The sequence below is a fragment of the Lontra canadensis genome, unplaced genomic scaffold (assembly GCF_010015895.1).
Source record: "Lontra canadensis isolate GAN:19392208 unplaced genomic scaffold, GSC_riverotter_1.0 scaffold2, whole genome shotgun sequence".
NCBI classification, from domain to species: Eukaryota; Metazoa; Chordata; class Mammalia; order Carnivora; family Mustelidae; genus Lontra; species Lontra canadensis.
Window position 1 is genome coordinate 45,724,912 of NW_022630996.1, and position 20,631 is coordinate 45,745,542.

Sequence of the window (20,631 nt, forward strand, 5' to 3'; positions counted from 1 at the left end):
AAACCACAGATCCAGGGAGTTCACAGCATACTAAGCAGAGTAAGAAACAAACAAATATATCAGACCATAATCAAACAAAGAAAAAATTTTAGAAAAAGCTACAAGGAAAACAAACAAACCAACCCACCTCACCCACAGAAGAAAGAGAAAAAGAATTTCCCAGAACTTTTGAGAAACCATGCAAGTAAAAAGAGTAAATATTTAAAATACTGAAGAAGCAAACCATCAGTCTAGAAATTCCTATCTTGCCAAATCACTCCTCAAAAATGGAGGAAAAATAAAAACCTTTCAGACACACAAAAACTGAAAGAATCTGTCATGAAGAGACATGTCTTACAAGAAGTGTTAAAATTTTTTTGTCATAGAGAAAAAAATGTTATAGGTCAGAACTCAGAACTCCATAAAGAAAGGAAGAATGTCAGAGAAAGAATAAATGGAGGTAAAAAATTTTTTTCTTATTTTCTTTTAAAGATTTTATTTATTTATTTGAGAGAGAGAGTGAGAGAGAGCATGAGAGGGGAGAAGGTCAGAGGGAGAAGCAGACTCCCTGCGGAGCTGGGAGCTCAATGTGGGACTCAATCCCGGGACTCGGGATCATGACCTGAGTTGAAGGCAGCCGCTTAACCGACTGAGCCACCCAGGCATCCCCTGTAGGAAATTTTAATTAGATTTTTTTTTCTTATTCTGGACAGAACTGTTCAAAATAATACAGACAACAATGTATTTGGTGATTATAACTTATGATAAATGAAATGAATGACAACAATGTTATAAGAGACTGGAGGGAGGAAACGGGAAAGCTTTTAAAAGATAACCTACATGTCCCAGTAGGAAGTATAACAATGTGACTTGAAAGTGGACTTAGGTTACTTGTAAATGTATATACTAAATGCTAAAGACAGGACTATATGCATTTTATTTATTTATTTTTTAAGATTTTATTTATTTATTTGACAGAAAGATCACAAGCAGGCAGAGAAGCAGGCAGAGAGGGAGGGAGGGAAGCAGGGTCCCTGCTGAGCAGTTAGCCCAACGCGGGGCTCAATCCCAGGACCCTGAGATCATGACCTGACCTGAAGGCAGAGGCTCAACCCACTGAGTCACCCAGGTGCCCCAAGAAAGAGCTATATGTTTTTAAAAAGATGTATACCTTACATGTTGAGATAGAACAGGCAATAGAATCCTATAAAATGCTCATTTAAAATCAGAGAAGGCAGAAAGAAAGAAAAGAAAAAAAAAGGATAAGGAAGAGTGCAGTAAATAAAAAAAAAAACAGTGACAAATATGGTAGATTTTAATTCAACTGCATCAATAACAATCACTTTGTGAATTTTCTAAATATATCAATTAAAAGACAGACACTGACACTGTGTATACAAAAAAAACCCAACAAAAACAAAAAAACAAAAGCAAAACAAGACCCAACTGTCCGTTGTCTACAAGAAATCTGCTTTGCTCAAAGGCAAAGGAATGGAGAAAGATATACCATGTAACACTAGACAAAAGAAAGCTGAAACAACTATATTAATTTCAGGTAAAGCAGACACAAAAACAAGGAAAAGTAACAAAAGCTAAAAGGGAAAATACATAATGATAAAGAGGTCAATTCTCTAAGAAAACATAAGAATCCATATTGAGCAGGTCTCTGACAAAAGAGTGTCAAAATATATGAGACAAACTGATAAAACTTCAAGACGCAGACAAAGCCACATGCTGGAGCATTCAAAACTCTAGCTAATATATCTAGTGGGCAGAGATTCAGTAACAGTATAATTGAACCAAATAGGAAAAATCACAGGATGTAATTAACATTTATGGGATACTTTCTCAACAAATAGGAGAGTATGCAATTTTTTCAAGCTCATATAGGTCATTCAAAAGATAAACCAAACTCTGGGCCAGAAAACACATCTGAAAGAGTTTAAAAAACCCCAGAAATACAAAGTAAGCTCTCAATCCACAATGAAATTAAATAAGTAATCAGTAATGGAAAGACAGCTGAAAAAAATCCCAAAATATTTGGAGATTAAACACTATACTTCTATGTAACAGACAGATGAAAAAAAGAAATGTCAAGAGAAATGAAAAATATATTGAAATAAACAAAAATAAAAACAACTTAATGAAATGTGTGAGATGTAGCAAAAGCAGTGCTTGGAGGAAAATTTATAGCATAGAACACATTTATTAGAAATGGAGGAAGATTCTAAAATTAATTACCTAAGCTTTTATCCTAAGAAACTATGGAAAGAAGAGCAATATAAACAAAGAGCAAGGAAATGAAAATAAACAATAACAATTAGAGGAGAAATCAATAAAATATAAAACAGGAAACCAATGGGAAAAAAAATCATCAACCAAACATTGTTTCTATACACAAATCAATAAAATTTATAACCCTGTAGCCTGGCCAATCAAGAAAAAAAAAAAAGGAGAAAGCACAGATTATAATGTTAGTAATTAAGGAAGGACCATCACTATTGATTCTATAGGTTAAAGGACAATAAAAGACTATAATGAACAATGGTATGCCCATAAATTTGATAATTTAGATGCAGTAGGCCAATTTCTTGAAAGACACATCTACCAAAAACTCTTACAATGGAAACCATATAATCTGAATAGGCCTACATCTAATTAAAAAACTGAATTGACAATAATCTTCCAAAATAGAAAGCACCTGGGTCCAGGTGATTTTGCTGATGAGTTTGCCAAGGATGTAAAGAAGTAATGTTATCAATTCTCTACAATTTCTTCCAGAAAATAGAAGCAAAGGGATTACTTCCTTACCAGTTTTAAGAGGGCAGCATTATAGTCTAATATCAAAACCAGATAAAGCCATTACAGAAAAACCCCAAAATGATATAACAATATCTTTCATGAGCATAGATATGAAAATCCTCAACAAAATATGAGCAAACCAAACACGTGTAAAAATAATTATATACCATACTAAGTAGGATTTATTCCAAGTATGCAAGTCCAAGTCAACATCAAAAAGTAACATAATTCATCTCATCAAAAGGCTGAAGAAAAAGTATATGATATAAAATAGATGAAGGGGCGCCTGGGTGGCTCAGTGGGTTAAAGCCTCTGTCTTCAGTTCAGGTCATGATCCCAGGGTCCAGGAATGGAGCCCCGCATTGGGCTCTTTGCTCAGCAGGGAGCCTGTTCCCCCCCCACCTCTGCCTGCCTCTCTGCCTACTTGTGATCTCTGTCTGTTAAATAAATAAATAAATACTTAAAAAAATAATTAAATAAAAGATGAAGAAAAAACGTATGAAAAATCTAACATTCATTTATGATAAAAATTCTCAGCAAACTAGAAATATAGAACTTCAACTTGATAGAGAACATCTAAAAATGAAACATCTAGCTAATACCTCACTTAATGGTGAGAAGCTATTTGCTTTTTTCCCAAAACTGGAAACACGATACAAATATCTCCTTTCACCTCTTCTATTCAACATTGTACTGAAAGTCTTAACAAATGCAGAAAGACAAGAAAAATAAAGAAAAGGTATACAGAATGGGAAGGCTGAATTAAACAATCTATGTTCACATATGACAAGGTTGTCTTTGTAGAAATTCCTAAAGAATCAACAAAAGGACTCCTAACAAATATGAGATTATAACAAAGCTACAAGATACAAGGTTAAGATACGAAAGACAATTGCTTTTCTATACACTAACAATGAACAAATGAAATTTGAAGTTTATAATACAACACATTTACATTACATTAGCACCAAAAAACTGAAGTGCTTAGGTAACAATCAAAGAAAATTATATATGAAGAATATATGAAGAATTCTACCATTTTCTGATAAAAGGAACCAAAGATTTTAAAATGTAGAGAGAATCCATATTCATGATAGGAAAACTCAACATTGTTAAGGTATCGTGTCTTCCTTTCTGTGATTCAACATACTATCAATCAAAATTCCAGCACATTATTTTGCAAATATTGACAATCTGATCTTAGAGTTTACATGGAAAGGCTTAAGATCCAGAAGAGCCAACAGTCAATGTATGGAAGAAGTTGAAAGGCTGACAAAACCCAGCTTAAAGACTTGCTATAAAGCTACCACTCATAAGAAAGTTATAGTTTTCACATTAGACAATAGATCCATAGAAATATGGTCAATTCATCTTGGACAAGTAGCAAAGGCAAGGGAGAAAGGACAGTCTTTTCAACAAATGGTGCGGGACAATGGGGTACCCACATGCAACAGAATGGAGCTGGATCCCTACCTCACACTAAAAACAAAATCTAACTCAAAGTGGATCATAGACCTGAATGTAAGAGCTAAAACTCTAAAACTCCTAGAAGAAAACACAGAAAAAAGCAAATAGCTTCTCACCACTTGTGTGAGGCAATGGTTTCTTAGATACAACATTAAAAGCACAAGCAACAAAGAAAAAAGATGTAAACTGGATTTCATCAACATTGAAAACTTGTGTGCTTCAGAAGACACCATCACGAAAGTGAAGACAATCAGAATGGGAGAAAATATTTATATATTATATGCCCAGTAAGAGTATAATACCCAATGTATATGAAGAGCTCATACAACAATAAAAATAACCCAATTTTTTAAATGGGCAAAGGATTTGAAACAGATGCTCCTCTAAAGAAGACATACAAAAGGCCAATAAATATATGAGAAGATGCTTAACCTCATTAGTCCATAGGGAAAAGAAAGTCCAAACCACAGTGAGATACCACTTCACACCCACTACTACGACTATTATCAAAAAGAGAGACAAAGATAGGACAGGATGTGAAGAAACTGTGTCCTTTCTACATAGCTGGTAGAAATGTAAAATGGTGCAGTTGCTTTGAAAACAGTCTGGCTGTTCCTCAAATATTAAACACAGACTTACTATATGACCCAGAAGTTCTGCTCTGAGGTACATATCGAGGAGAAATGAAAAATATAAGTCCACACAACTTACAGTGAACATTGTGAGAAGCATTGAACATCACAGCCAAGAAGAAGGGAACCACCTGAATGTCCATCAACTGATGAGGGCATAAATAAAATATGGTCTATAGTATCTATAATAGAATATCATTCAGCCATAAAAAAGGAAGAATTGGTAGATGCTATCATATGGATGCACTTGAAAAATATTAGGCTAAGTGAGAGAAGCCAGGTACAAAGGCCAGGTGTTTTAAGATTCCATTTACATGACATGTCCAGAACAGGCAAATCTATAGGGATAGAAAGGAGATTAATGATTGCTAGGAGCTAGGTGAGTGGGGACGCGGGCGGGGGAGTAACAGCCGTAAGCATGGATTTTCTTTCTGAGGTGCTGAAAGTGTAGTAAAATCAATACTTTGTGAATGACCTAAAAACCACCGAATTATACAATTAAAAAGGATATGTGAATGATATCCCAAACTTATAAAAAACAGGGAGAAAGATTACTATGCCTTACTGAACAACAATGAATGACATGTTTTACTGAAGCAGAATAGTATTTTAAATACATTTTATTTTTTTGTATTGCAAAAAGGAAGGATAACATTAGGAGAAACTGAAGTTGGGCTAGTGATGTAGAGGAACTCTGTAGTATCCTGTAACTTTTGTGTAAATAAATCTAAAACTATTCCAGAGTAAGTTAACATTTATTTTAAAAGCTTGTTTCTGATTAAAAAAAAAAAAAGAGGGGGAGAGGCAAAATGTTGCTCATGACTGAAGCTAAATGATGATCACATGGAAACTTAGAACTATTTTCTTTACATTTCTATGTTTGAAAAATTTCGCTGTCAAAAATAAAAGCAAATAAATGAACTGTCAAAGCTTTTGCAAAAAAGAAAAACGTGTACATGAATGACCACGACAAGACGATTTTCTTATACGGTCATATGGTGTTTCAAATATGGACATGTTCCATGTCCAACTTGGCAGTGATACACCAAACAGCCTGTGGTCCTCTAAACCCTGGCCTTGGATCACTCATTACTGGCAGGTTGTGATGTCACCGCATGGGAGCACGCTCATGAGGAGACCCGAGGGAACCGAGCCCACTCACTCTCCGCCTCTATCCCAGGGCTGCCTCTGCTCCAGTTGGTGACTGGTGCAGAAGTAAATCCAATGGAAAGCTGCCTCCAATGGACTCTGAAAATGACTGAGAATCCCTTGCAGAGCCTCCGCTAAAACAGACTGCTGGGCCTGCCCCGGAAGGTCACATTCAGCAGGATCTGGTCTGGGGCCTGAGATTCTTCATTTAAGGTTCCCAGCTGATGCTGATATTCTAGAACACCATCTGAGAAGCACTGATTTATACCTGGAGTGACGAACGATGCCATAAAAGCGCGATGGCCAGTATCTTTGGTTTGGCAGGACATACAATCTCTGCTGCAACGACTCACCTCAGCTACTGACTTCCTTCTACATTTTCAGGCTTCATTTGTTGTTTGGGGGCTTTTTCGTGTTTTTGTTTGTTTGTTTGTTTGTTTTTGTTTTTTAATTCAATGCTCATTTTTATTATTTTTTTCTTAATCACTGTACTTAAAGCCATACATTTTCCTTTAAGTGCTAGTCATCTTCAGCTATGAGCCCCTCAATTTTTCCAGCTTTATTCCATTACTCCTCTTTTTTGTTCTTTTGCCCTGGCTGATTTGGACTATCATCACTGAACCTATCGGGACATGTTCCTGCTTCTCTCCTTCTGTTTCCCATGACTCTTACATCTCCTTGTCACCTGCATCAAACTACAGCAAGCCCATCTCCTACTGGGGGCAGGCTGCTAACTACCTGCTTTAACAGGAGAGCCCTTGAAGTGTTAACTGTTCACATACATCCTCATTTTTCTCAGTTAGAGTGTAAACCCCAGGTGGGCAAGTATCCTATCTTACACTCCCGGGGCTAAGCACTCTAACTTGAGCAAAGCAGATACCAGGTTAAGTATTGATGGATGGTTTTGTAATTTTTACCTTAAGTTTCTCCAGATCTGGCCTTTCCATACTGACCACCTCTGCCAGGAGCTGGGCTTCTAGACCATCTTCTGTGACCGTGAAATTGAGGAGCGTTGTTTGAGCCTGCAATTCCGGCTTATAGTGAGGATTTGCCAGCTTTGTGTGAAGGATAAGGCGAAAGTTCTTGTTAAATTCACATTCTTTGTCTCCAATCCTGATGTATCTAAAGGGGCACAACACAAACATTCAGGAGATTCCCATGAACCATAACTGATATGTAGGGGGCATTCCAATTCCTCTATTCCGATAATGTATCCAGGCTGTACGACCAGGTAATTCAGGATTTTTCAGCTACCATGTCTCCCTAAAAGTACAGAAGAAATAGGAATTATCCACCAAACTTCTATAGGACTGTTTACATGCAAAATGGTGTTAACAGTACTCGTCTCGTAATGTCACTGTAACAAGAAAATGCAGTACTTCATACGAAGGTTGTATAAAAACAAACATTAGCTTCTATTATACTTCTGTGATTAAGCTTCTATTAAACATTTCTATTCTTTTTTTTTTTTAAAGATTTTATTTTTTTGTCAGAGAGAGAGAGACCAAGTACAAGCAGGGGGAGTGGCAGGCAGAGGGAGAAGCAGGCTCCCCGTTGAGCAAGGAGCCTGATGTGGGTCTTGATCCCAGAACCCTGGCTTTGCACCCTGAGCTGAAGGCAGATGCTTAACCGACTGAGCCACCCTAGACATCCCTAAACACTGCTATTCTGAAAGGATGAATATGTGTTTGCATGTATCTGTGTGTGTGTATTAAGTGTATATACCTTAAAATTTATATACATATTAGAAATACACCTACACTTTAAATTACTATTTCAGGATTTTTGGTACCGGCTCAAAAGCAAAGTTTAAGCAGCCTCCTGTATGGAAAGCACATGGGCGGGATCTTGACAACCATACTTCTATCCTACATTCCAGTTACCTTGGTCATAGGGACCAGAAGCGGGCACTTCAAAACACCCCAGAGTGAGCTCTCCTGGGACTTGGGATTGGAACAAAGAGAAGGGAGAATTGGAAATGGAACCTTTAGGCTCATGCTGATGTCACCCTTTCCTTCTGGTAAACCACACAACAGAGAAAGACATTCCTGGTTTCCCCAGGGAAGAGTCAACCAATATTCAGGTTGCAGAGTCATACAAAGGGAGCAGGTTCTGGATTCTACAGGCTTCCAGGTCCCATGTTCCTTGAAACCTGACTGCCTTTTAAACACAGTTGCCATGACACCCTGCAGCCTTGTGACGTTCGGGTTCAGTCTTTGGCTTCAGCTAGATGGAGGTGGTTTCTGGAATTGCAAGCAAAGCTCTGCAAGGACACAGCCTCACCCTCGGGGGAGGGTCTCATTTTTTTCTACCTCAGATACTGAGGTCTAACTTGTAAGGACCTCATCACCCAGGCTCTGGTGTCCTCTGGGTTCTGGAAGGGCGTTGGCCAATGGAAGCACTAGCAAGACATGGCAGTACAGGAGGGGGAGTTTGAGGCAGATCTTCCCTGCCTCGGTGCTGTGGTCTGGGGGAGGCTGTGTCCTGCCATGACCGTATTCCGGGTTTGGGATGGGCCTCTTTCCACAGCTCCACTCACAGGACCAAATAACACCTTCGGGCCTAGAGGTGGTAATGGCTTCCTGATGTTGTAGATCCCTGGTTGCCTGGACTCCTGGTCTCCTTTAAGCTTCCCTCTGAACATTCTTTCTGTCAACAGTCACTCTGTTAATTCTATTAAAATTTCCAGCCTACTTTGTGGTCTTGTTTTTCTGCCAGGAACCTGCTACAAGGATTCTGTAGAAGGGTTTTAAAATTCATTCAACAAACAAATGACAAATACTGAAATTTTTCAGACTCTTCCACCAAAGAGGTCTGAACTGCATAGGAGGAAAATTACATGTAAGAAGCCTACAAGTGAGCCTGAAACAGAGTATCTTCTCAGTCTCCTATTTTATATTAAATACAAAACTTCTGCATTCTTCCATAGTCAGTGTATATAGTATTTTAATTGTAGAGGTATTCTATTGTGACAGAAAGTTATCCAAAGGCCATATTATTTTTATGTAAATACAGTAGTTTTTTAAACTACTACTTAACTCACTGACTTACAGACAAAATGTTATTTCACGAAACTTAGCAATTTTGGAGAACTGGATGAATTCAAAAGAAGGACATTGAAAAACAAGTTCAGCATTCAGGCAACATTCCTTTTTATTAAAATGCCACAATACTTGCAACGACTTTTTTTAAACTTGAGGAGAGATGCCCCAAATTTGTGATGTAGCAATATTTTAGGATGCTGCTGGTGGATATTTCATAATTTTATCTTACTCTGAGGTTAGTCTCTTGGGCCTCTTAGTGAAGAAAGAAAGGCCTTCTGAACCACTGGCCATTTTATCTGACAAGAAAGAATTCTGTAAAATAATGGTAGTGTGTAATGATTATTTTAAAAGTCAGTTTTCTTAAATCACTAAAGGTTTTAGCACAGAATCCCTCTTAATCACTAAAGCTTTAGTCACTATAGCTAAGAATCTCGGAAGACAGATAAGACTCATTACCTCCTCATCCAGCTCTCAAATTTTGTTTGCATTGTAATGATCTTATATTTTCAGCAAAAACTTTTACAGGATTCTAAGCTTGAAAAAGATCTGCCAAACAAACCATTGGAAGCATTCTTTATCAAGCTGAATGGTCAATCCATTCATGTGATCTAGTTTTGGGTTGTTTTTACTGTGTTTCTACGCTTTAATATTTTTTTCCTAGAAGGATGAAGAACAATTTAGGTAGCAACTTTCTTCTAAGCTGATATAGTATTTGTATAATATGCTTCCCTTTAAAAAAAAAATGAAAAATAGGGACCCCTGGGTGGCTCAGTGGGTTAAAGCCTCTGCCTTCGGCTCAGGTCATGATCTCAGGGTCCTGGGATCAAGCCCCGCATCGGGCTCTCTGCTCAGCAGGGATCCTGTTTCCTCCTCTCTCTCTGCCTGCGTCTCTGCCTACTTGTGATCTCTGTCAAATAAATAAATAAAATCTTTAAAAAAAAAATAGGGGCATCTCGGTGGCTCAGTCAGTTAAGCATCTGCCTTCAGCTCAGGTCCTGGGATCGAGCCCCGCATCAGGCTCCCTGCTCAGTGGGGAGTCTACTTTTCCTTGCCCTCTGCCCCTCCCTTTGCTTGTGCTCTCTCTCAAGTAAATAAATAAAGTCTTAAAAAATAAAAAAAAAATGAGTATTCACATCATCGTTAAAGAGAAACACTGAGGGGAAAAAAAAAGAGAGATGAATGAACCACAGGCCAAATGTTATGAATGAACCAGAGAGCAGCTGTTGGTGTATCCAATGAGCACAGTGGCCCTAAGCCCTTGTTTCACAGGTCATGGAAATAATACCATCTGTTTACAGGTTTGCAAATATCTTCCAGCTGATATTATGCTCATTAAAATCATCACATACCTTATTGATAATTTCTTTAGTTCTTTGTTTTTATAGAAAAACATGTTACAACCAAACATTCATTCACTCAAAAGGCAGTGACTGAACACCTACACCACGCCAGGCTGTCGGAGAGTCCTGTAGGCACGGGGCATCTAATAGGCACAGTCTCTGCTCTCACAAACATTATTACTTAACTCCCCCCTAACAGGCATTATGACCATAACATCTTACATACTGATGCAGCCATTCTTCTGTTTAGTCTGTTCAATAAATGAAAACACATTAATTGCCTACAACATGACAGTCCTCTCAAGATCAAAGATATGCCTCTGACATATCTTGATATAACATGACAGTCATATCAAGATCAAAGAGAGGTGAAGAATGTGAAACGACATCTCTCCAAAGAATATATACAAATGGCCAATAAGCATCTGAAAAGATATTTAACACTATGAGTCATCAGGGAAATCCAAATAAAAGGTGCCACTTCACATTCACTAGATGACAACCAAACCAACCCCCAAAGACAGTAGTAACAAGTGCTGACAAGGAGAGAGAGAGAGATCATAACTCCTGTACATTGCTGGTGGGAATAGAAAATGGTAAAACCACTTTAGAAGGCAACTTGAGTTTCTCAAAATCTTATACACACAGCTACCATTTAATCCAAATATTCTGCTCCTGGGTATATACCCCAAAGAAAGATAATCTCGTCACATAAGACCATACTATGTCATGTCTCTGTTGGTTAGCCCAATTCTTTTTGATGAAGACATATTCCATCACACCTTCACTTGAAGCATGATCAAAATTTCTCCCATTGCTTGAGCTTCTCTTTCAAGGGTTTCCAAACTTAATCTCAAAGGTAGCTTTGAGAAAGATCTTTCTTTGCTAGCACTATTCACTGACTGGCTTCTAAAGGAACTTTCAAGAGTGAAGCTTTCATTACTGTGCTTGGGGTTCCCAAACATAAGTGCTACCAAAGCTGATACTCATTTCTATCACCACAGTGATAAAAATTCAAACTTAAAATAAAACCTCTGGTATGTCTTGTGATCTTGTGATTAACTGCTCCATCTTGGTTTGAATTCTTTCCTCCTCAGGGCAGTTTCTTGGATATGCTATCTGTCACCACCTTTCATGACCTCAGATTCAATATTCCCTAATTTGCTTATGAATTTTTACTGGATTTGAGTTCACACCTCATAAACTTTCTGTTTTAATCACTAACCTATATCCCCAGATGAGAAGAAAATGTAAATATTTTATCACTTAAAAATGTGCACTTTAATGAAGAATACCAAATGAACCAACTTCACAGTTTTCCTCATTGTTATCCACTGGGCCAGGTCCATGTGGCGGGCTGAGGAATTGAAGTAAGAAGTTTAATTTTGATGTTTGCATGCGAAGGGTGTGTGTGTGTGTGTACGTACACATATAAGAATTAGAACAAGCCGCACAAGATGACTACCTTATTTCTGGAAGTCCTAGCTGTTCAGGCCTCAGGGAGAAATTTCTCTAGAGAGGGGTTGGAGAACTATTTCCATAAGGGGCCAGAGAATCCATAATTCAGATTTTGTAGGCTGCATACATCTTTCCCAAATATTCTTCTTTGTTGACAAAGAAGGGTTGCATTGAGACCGGTTGTTTGCCTATCTCCACTCCAGAGGACCCCATGGTTACTGGTATGAATGTCATCTCCTTGCAAGTAAACAGCAGCTAATCATACTCCATTTCCTAGTACCACCAAGCTATAATTTTTCCAATCAGCTACTACACCTAACATTGCTCCCCTCCCTGGGCTTTCAAGAAAAAGAAAAAGTGTGAGACTGGCCAATACGAAGCATGAGGTTTGAACAACTTTGCTTCTGGGTATAGGTGGCAAATGTTTTCAACTGGGTAAATACTCAGCAGATACCTGAGTTAGTGTGATGCTCCATGAGAGAGCTCAGAGATGACTCTGTGGCTCCCTATTTCCCTTGCACACCCCCGTTCTACACCTACATGTGACCTGGAGTGTTCACATACCCCAGTTTGAGAATGCGGAATTGGTTGGCTTGAGAGACAGGTCAGATTTTCTCACCGAAGAGACAGAGGAAAATAGAAGGATGTCTACCTATAAAACTGGGTTTTACATTTTGCTTGGAAACATTATTTCATTATTTCATAGGTTCAAATTTCCCAGTGATAGTAAATTATCCTCAGTTGGGGTGTTTATGATCTATGAAAGGCAAAAACTGCATAATGACTCAGTGGGTTTTATCATTGCTGCTAGGTTAATTTTTGGTTAATCTCCTATCTGGGAAAATTAAACACACAGCTAGTGCTCTCTTATGATTTGAAGGATCCAAAAAACAACCGAGTTAACCAGAGGGGTGGAAAAGCAAACAATCACTTTGTTGTTTCTGTGAAAGACACGAGCCCAGAGGTTATGACTTCTAGAATATAGCAACCAGCAAAAGCTCTTGAACTTGAACTCCAATGAGAAGCTACAACAGGTGTGAAGAACAACATAACACTTGCAAGTATGGCTATTATCTTAAAGCAGTCATTCACAACCCATTTTCCAACCCCATGCCCCCCACAAGCAGGACTTGCCCCTGACACTGGATCCCACGGAGAATCATGTGAGCCAGGAATATCTCTGAAGCTGGATGGGGTTGCTCTCATATGTTTTTTTCCCATCTCTCCAAGGGAGTGACCAATTCCTGCCCCTTTTTCTCAGAATGCCTCATGTGGAGGTTAGAGACCAATTATACCTCAGATCAGATATAAAATTATCTTCCCCAGTACAAACAGTATGGTTTTACCAGATAGGACAGAGGGTGAATCAAAAACATTGTTTCACCTGGTAGACTTGTACTTTTAGAGCAGGATTTAGAGCAGGAAGTTCCCCTAGAGACCATTCAACTGATTCCCTTTTATGGACCCAAAGAGTTTATGACTTGCCCAAGGTCACAGAGCTTAGTGGCAGAAATGGGACTAGAACCTGGGTCTCTAGACTCCTAGTATAAAGTTCATTTCACTGCACCCTACTGCAAGTTAATTTGCTCTGTATGATGGGGACAGCTGGTGACCCCAGCCTCCATCGACCTGTCTCACTATCGATCACAAGAGGCTACTGAGAGCTTATGACCGACTCAGTACAATCTGTGGCCACCAGAGAAAAGAAGATAGAGATGAAGCCCAGAGAACAACCCCTGCTGATCTTTGCTTTGACATTCTGTCCTTGCTTATGAAGGAGAATAGCACTGATTGTTGAGGTGTCCAGGTCTAACCAAAGAGCTGAATTTCTGGTAGCTGAATTCATCAAATGAATTAATTTATAAAATTTAAAAATAAATCACTCAACATACAGAAAAATTTTCTATCTTCTGGCTTTAAGGGAAAAAAGTAGTCTTTTAAATATGCCAAATGCTCACTAGTCAGTTGCATAAATTATTGTATAAAAGACTATCATCTACAAAGTAACTATTAATTCAGTTTTTTTCATAGGTCAGGTTTACATAAAAATCAGGTACAATGGGAACTTCAAAATTCTTTCAGAGTTTATATTCAAAATCCAGCCGAAAGGGGCTTTGGGATGAAAAGATTCCTACTTTCTTCAAGTCATAGGTCATTTCTACTCTAGAGGACCGATAATAAATACATGTGAAATGAATTCATGGCTAATAGTCACAGCACATCTGTGACAGACATGGGGAAACATTTCTCCCAGAAATGTGTCTGTGAGATTCTGAAAACCAGAATCTCTGTGAGTTGAGGCACCATTATCTCAACATAATCAAGATGAGACTCTCAAGGTGGAGATCTTATATTCAAGATATCTACCCGGAGATGGAGGAAGTATCTTCTCCTTTTGTTGGAACTGTTCTCAAGATTTAGTGTAGCTGCTGCTGAAAATGCCATCAGTCCTGGATCATAAAAACCGAAATGACTTTCTCTAGTGATTAGATATTCTGAGTACATGAACAAACACCATCATTATTTTTTATTGCCATCTAAAACAAAACTTGGAAAAGCAGCATATTCAATTTAGAAAAAGGACCCGCTGCAGGAGGACTGTTTTAAGAAAGATTTGCAAAACCTTTCTCACGATGCCGTGGAGAGAGAAATTTCCTGCGACACTGTATTAGCACCCTGAAGGGCCTTCCTCTATGATGGGCAATTCAGAGAGCTCACAAGTTCCCTGGACTGGAGGAATTCTCCAGGCCTCTCACCAGGCCCTGCTTGTCAAGGTAGAAAGATGGCGGGTGGGTTTTGAGATAAGAAAATAATATAGTCGTTGCAGAAAAAACACACTTAGGAAAAGAAAAGGAAAAAAACCCAAACTTTTCAATGGACATCTAAAAGCTTTACTACATGTCCTGCTGCTTCAAATTAAATGCTTCTCAATGAGGCTTGGGAGCCCCGATGGCTCCGGCCGGGAGCACGGTGGCGGGCGGCCCTCGCCATGCGGCTGTGTTACTTAGCAACCCCATGAGGGGGGCCGCATGGAGTTGGTCAACCCCTGCTCCTGGGGAAAGGTTTGGGCTGAAAGCTGCACAGCTGGCAAGACGGCCCAGGAAAACGAGGAAAGAAGTGCTGAATAGAAATGAGTTAATTGTCTTGCTGCTTCATATAGTTAATATAACCAACACGTCCTTCTCAGATAAAAGCAAACTTCAATTAAAAAAAAAAAAAAAAGACTGCTGGTGCAGGTACTCCAGGTACTCTCATGCAGAAAGAAATAAGGAAGCTAAAAAAGAAAATCCTAGCTGATTATTTCCCTTCTGGGAAACAGAATATGTACACATTTTACATATATTGTGTTCAATATGATGACATATGTATATGTTTATCTCTATTTTATATTTCAATATAGCCATATTTAAATATTATAATGTATCATGAAAAAGAAATTCTGGTTCTGTTTGCATTTTTTTAAAAGGAAATTTGCTTTTTTCTAAAGATTTTATTTATTTATTTATTTATTTGTCAGGGAGAGAGAGCGCGCGCAGGCAGAGGCGGAGAGAGAAGCAGGCTCTTTTCCGAGTAAGGAGCCCAATGCGGGACTCAATCCCAGGACCCTGGGATCAAGACCTGAGCCAAAGGCAGCAGCTTAACCAACTGAGCCATGCAGGCGTCCCAGAAATTTGCTTTTTTCAAGAAAGTAAAGATTCTTTATCAGTGACCTATTTGGAACTTGCCTTCACATCAAGTCAAACAACTACTACCCAAGATGACTATGAGTGTGTGTGGATTATCTATAGACAGTGAATGTTTTGTTTTGTTTTTAATTATTTTGATTTATTTGAAAGAGAGAGAGAGAGATTGCAAGCATGAGTGAGAGAGGGAGAGCAGACTCCCGGCCAAGCAGGGAGGCAGATGCAGGGCTTGATCCCAGGACCCTGAGATCATGACCAGGCCAAAGGCAGATGCTTAACCCACTGAGCCACCCAGGTACCCCTGAATGTTATTCTTAAAACAACAACAACAACAACAAAAAACAACTTGACCAAATTTAACAGAAAGGTCTTTCCTGTAATTAAACCTTATGTTGCATTTAGAAATTGGGGGGACTAGAATGCTTAATTCTACTATATCAGGGCATGAATTAACTTGAAAATTAAGCAATTCATATCCACAAGTGTTATAATGATAAGACTACATACGTCCTGAGTTTATTTAAAAAGAAGCTCCTAGTTCAAGAGAGCACATTTTGCCACAGTGTGGGATTTAATTCAACATGGTTCTCTATCTTAAGTCCAACCCAAGCCCTCATCTATTTAAACGGATCTAATATCAACTGTTGTACAATCATGTAGCATCAACCCCATGGGTTGATAATTTTACCGAATAATATTACCAAATAAACTGAAACCTTGCTAACTGTAAGCAATTCTCCCAATTAATCTTAGCAGCACTTTTAGGAAACACAGTCATGATAAATATCTGTAAAGTATCTTTCATTATAATAGTTCTATAAAATAAATTTATAATCATATAGTTAATATTTGTTAGTTATAAGTTTCTTTATATGACATGCTACTTAAGGATTCATTAAAAGGACAATTACATGAAAAATATGGGGAAAGTATAAAGTGTTTTTTAAAAAATATTTATATGCTCAGAAGCCATCTGAAATACATCTCACAGTAAGGTTGCTCCAGCTAAGATTAAAGTTAAAAAACGACTTCAGTAATATTTGGGGGGATTTGAAAGATTGAAGAGATACAATTTTATGAAGATGCTTCACAGATCAGCAACTTCCCTAACATGTAAGCCAGTAAATTTGCTTTGCAAAAAGTACACGTTGATAAATCTTCTCCGATATGTTTTCTGTCGATTGATATGATAAGATGTATTTTAGTTAAAATTAGGATTGTCTGGAGTTTGGTGGATTTAATTATTTGTAATTACCCAGCTGTTGTCAGCCTGTGGCCATTTTATGACAGTGGTATCTACTATGTGGGTCAGGTTCAACTGTATATCTTCTCAAACGCAGATTTAATGTGCTATTGATGAAACCATTACTAGAACCAAATTAAAGTCTGGGCTGATGTATTGGTCCACAGGGACCTGTCAGACATGAAAGGAGTAATTAGTATTCATTACTTCATACTCCGCAACATTCCAATTATTAATGAACTTCAACTTTTGGACTCTGCTGTATCTATCACAAGTGTCTTCTCAGACATTCATTATTAGGAAGAATCAACTAATATTGGTTTAAAAAAGGCCCCTAACACAAACAGAACTAAAATAAACAAAAGCACTATTAATATCAGAAAACTCTGTGAAGGATGTGACTTGCAAAAAAATGCAAATGATATCCCACCTGCGTGGGAGGACTGAGAGACAGTGAGGACATGCTGGGTGAACACAGGGGCGCTGCAATCCTTGTGGGTTGTGTCCCCCCACCCCCTTTCCTGGGTTTCAATGCTACCTTGCCTTTACAATGCGAAGGGAAACATCTACAGCCACAAGGTAATGGCATAGAGAGAACAACATAGACATGTAAAGATGGAAGGGAGCAGGAAAAATAATTAAGTAAAATGTTCATTGCTGGACATGAGATTGGGATGTCTGTTGGAAAATTTACAACCACGCAGAAACCTCAAGAAGAAAATCAGCTTTGGTGTTCCTTGTCTATCCAATTCCCACTTTTTGGTTGCACTTTGTCAACCAAGTGCCAGAAGGTGTGACTATTTTAACATATTTTGTTGTTTTTCAGCATTCACACATCTAATCTGCCATAATGTCCAAAATAAGTCTATGTTTTGATTATTTTTACTTTGGTTAACCATCTTTCTAAAGACATAGATGTTTCTTATCCATGGAGAACTTGCAATTTAATACAGATACAGCACTGGAAAAAAAAAAAAAAATCCTAAGAGGGACAGATAAAGGCAGGATGTCACAGTGGCCCAGTACAGAATGGACTGTGAGTGGGAAGCAATGAAAGTGGAAACTTAAAATTCCCATTTAATTAATTAAATAGCAGTTGAACTCTGAATTAAGTGAATTTGGGATTTGTAGAAAGACAAGGTAAGTAAAATAGCATATCATAGGAGGGGGCAATTAATCTGTGTGAATGAAGGGAATAAGAAGTATCAAACAGGTAAAACATTTCAAGGCCTCAGAGAAGAGCTTCATTTCAATTTAATGTAATAGGCAACAGAGAGTTCTTAACGGATTCTTCAACAGACCAGCAATAGACACAATATTAGGGAAAGATCATTTTAACCACTCTCTGGGTTGGAGAGGAATGAGCAGAGTGATAATGTAAAGACATTACTTCATTCAGCATAAAGAAATGAAAGATCTGAACTATACTGTAAGATGTAGATTAAAAAAAAAAAGAAGAAGAAACATGAATTCCAAAACACTGATGAGAAAATAAACAAGGTTTAGGGAAAAAAAAGAGCAGGGAGAGGTACGATGGCCAAGTGGCACTCATAGGAATTCTACTGAAAGAAGGTAGTGCCTATTTATTTGGAAAAACTTAAGAAAAGATGTTTCCACCTATGTATTAAACTTTATATGATCATCGGGCATTCAAGAGGACATTTAGCTTTTCTCATCTGTGAAGTGAGTGTGACCTCTGATCTTCTGACTGCAGAAGATACGCTTAAATAAATCACACCTACAGGGGCTCCTGGGTGGCTCAAGGTTAAGTGTCTGACTCTTGGTTTCAGCTCAGGTCATGATTTCATGGGTCTTGGGACTGAGCCCGTATCAGCCTCCCCGCTCAGTGTGGAGTCGGCTTCAAGATTCTTTCCCTCTGCCCCTCCCCCTGCTCACATACACATGGGCGCGCTCTCAAAAATAAATACATCTTCAAAAAAAAAAAAAAATCACATCTACTAAGCTGGTTTAACTACCTCTCCATGTAGATATTCCCCAAGAGCTCCTTATCAGGCTCCATACTCACATGCCCACTGGCTTCTTAGACTTCCTTTCTGAGAATCTTAAAGTAGGACCCTCATCTTTGAAAGTCTAATAAATGGAATCATTACCTCTTTCCCTACACTTACTCCCATTGCTGTACCACAACTCCCCATAAGTCGCACCATCATTTAACCTGGCAGAAGACTGGAAATCACACTTGAACCTTCTGTTTTTTCCCTAACAACAAAATCCCATTAACAACCACAAACTGATAAAATTAACTCCTTGAGGGATGCCTGGGTGGCTCAGTCGGTTGAGCATCTGACTTCAGCTCAGGTCATGATCCCAGGGTCCTAGGATCAAGGCCTGCACTGGGATCCCTGATCAGTGGGGAGTCCGCTTCTCCTTTTGCCTGCCACTCTCCCTGATTGTGCACTCGCTTACTCTTGCTCTCTTTCTGGCAAGTAAATAAATAGAATCTTAAAAAAGAAAAAAGAAATTAACTCCTTGAGAATTCTTTCATTTGTCCTCTCCTGCTTTTCGAGTATCACTGCCTTATTTAGGGTCATATCATGCCTCAACAGGATGACTGCCATTGTTTGTTAATTAGATCCTGGCCCCATGGGTTCTGGTCCATTTCCCTTCAATCAATAACTTTACAACGCTGGGGTGCATGGGTAGCTGTGTTAAGCCTCTGCCTTCAGCTCAGGTCATGATCCAAGAGTCCTGGAATCGAGCCCCGCAGCAGGTTCCTTGCTCAGTGGGGAGCCTGCTTCTCCCTCTCCCACTCCCCCTGCTTGTTCTCCCTCTCTTGCTGTCAAATAAATAAATAGAATCTTTAAAAAAAAAATACAATGCCAGCAGCATGCCCTTTCAGAAATAAATCTGATTCTATTCCTCCCTGCATGCTTAAGAGTCTTCACTAGCTTCCCCACTGACCTACTCATGATTTTCAAGTGAAAATATGGAGACTCCAGATTTGTTATCCCAGGAAGACAAGGTCCTTTGGATAAGAACCACTGCTCTTGTCAGCTAATGTTACTGATAAGAATGGGCCCTTTTAGTGTGTTTGGGGAAAAGAAAAAAATTATCAACCTATAGAAAAAGGGCCAACTTAGAAGTGATCTGTGGGTACCCAGGACCTCCACACTCTGGAGGTCCTGCCCATCTCTCAGGCTTTCCTTCACCCAGGCCTTGCTGTCCTTTATTCCTTCCGACCCAAGACTCTCCACTGATGTGGATCCCATTTGCAGTCTGCCCCAAGCTGTGAGGCTGTTCTATGTTCTGCTATTTGGTTTTAGTTCTCTCATTCCAAAATTCCCCTCTCCCACTTATCTGTCTGACAAATGCCCACTCATCTTCCTAGACTCATATTAAATGTCAATGTAATCCCATGTCATTTTTTCCACAAAGTCTTTCCAAGTCTCCACTCTGGCAATGATGAACCCCTGCCATGAGTACTTCTATCGTCACACCAACAGCACAGTATTTCTTCTGTTTACAGGTCTGCCTTTCCCCTATGGAAATGGAGCTTCCTTAAAAGCTGGCTCTCTCCCCTATCATACTTTGGATCTGCAGGGCCCAGTACAGCGCCTGGTCAACAGTGCTCAGAGAAGTTTTATTAGTGACTGATACAGTATGTAAGGAGTCCACCAGCACTCAGATTCTCTGGAAAAAGATACTAAAAATATCTGCAAGGAAAGAGGGAAGGGGGAAAAACTGGAGATACAGATAAGAATTTACACTCATGTAAGTCATTGTCCCCACATGTGAGGGTTTAGGAACTAGGATTATTAACGTAATAACTACATGTGGTAAACACCATTTGTTATATATCATTTTAAATTCTCT

General features: G+C 38.7%; 1 protein-coding gene across 1 annotated transcript in view; it reads right to left on the minus strand.

Moving 5' to 3' along the window:
* The window catches only part of DNAH11 (dynein axonemal heavy chain 11), a 317,403-nt gene that overhangs the window by 44,357 nt on the left and 252,415 nt on the right, over positions 1–20,631 (minus strand). The window contains exon 66 of the mRNA XM_032873525.1: positions 6,947–7,151. Coding sequence (XP_032729416.1) covers positions 6,947–7,151 — 205 coding nt within the window. The remainder of the gene's footprint in view (positions 1–6,946; positions 7,152–20,631) is intronic.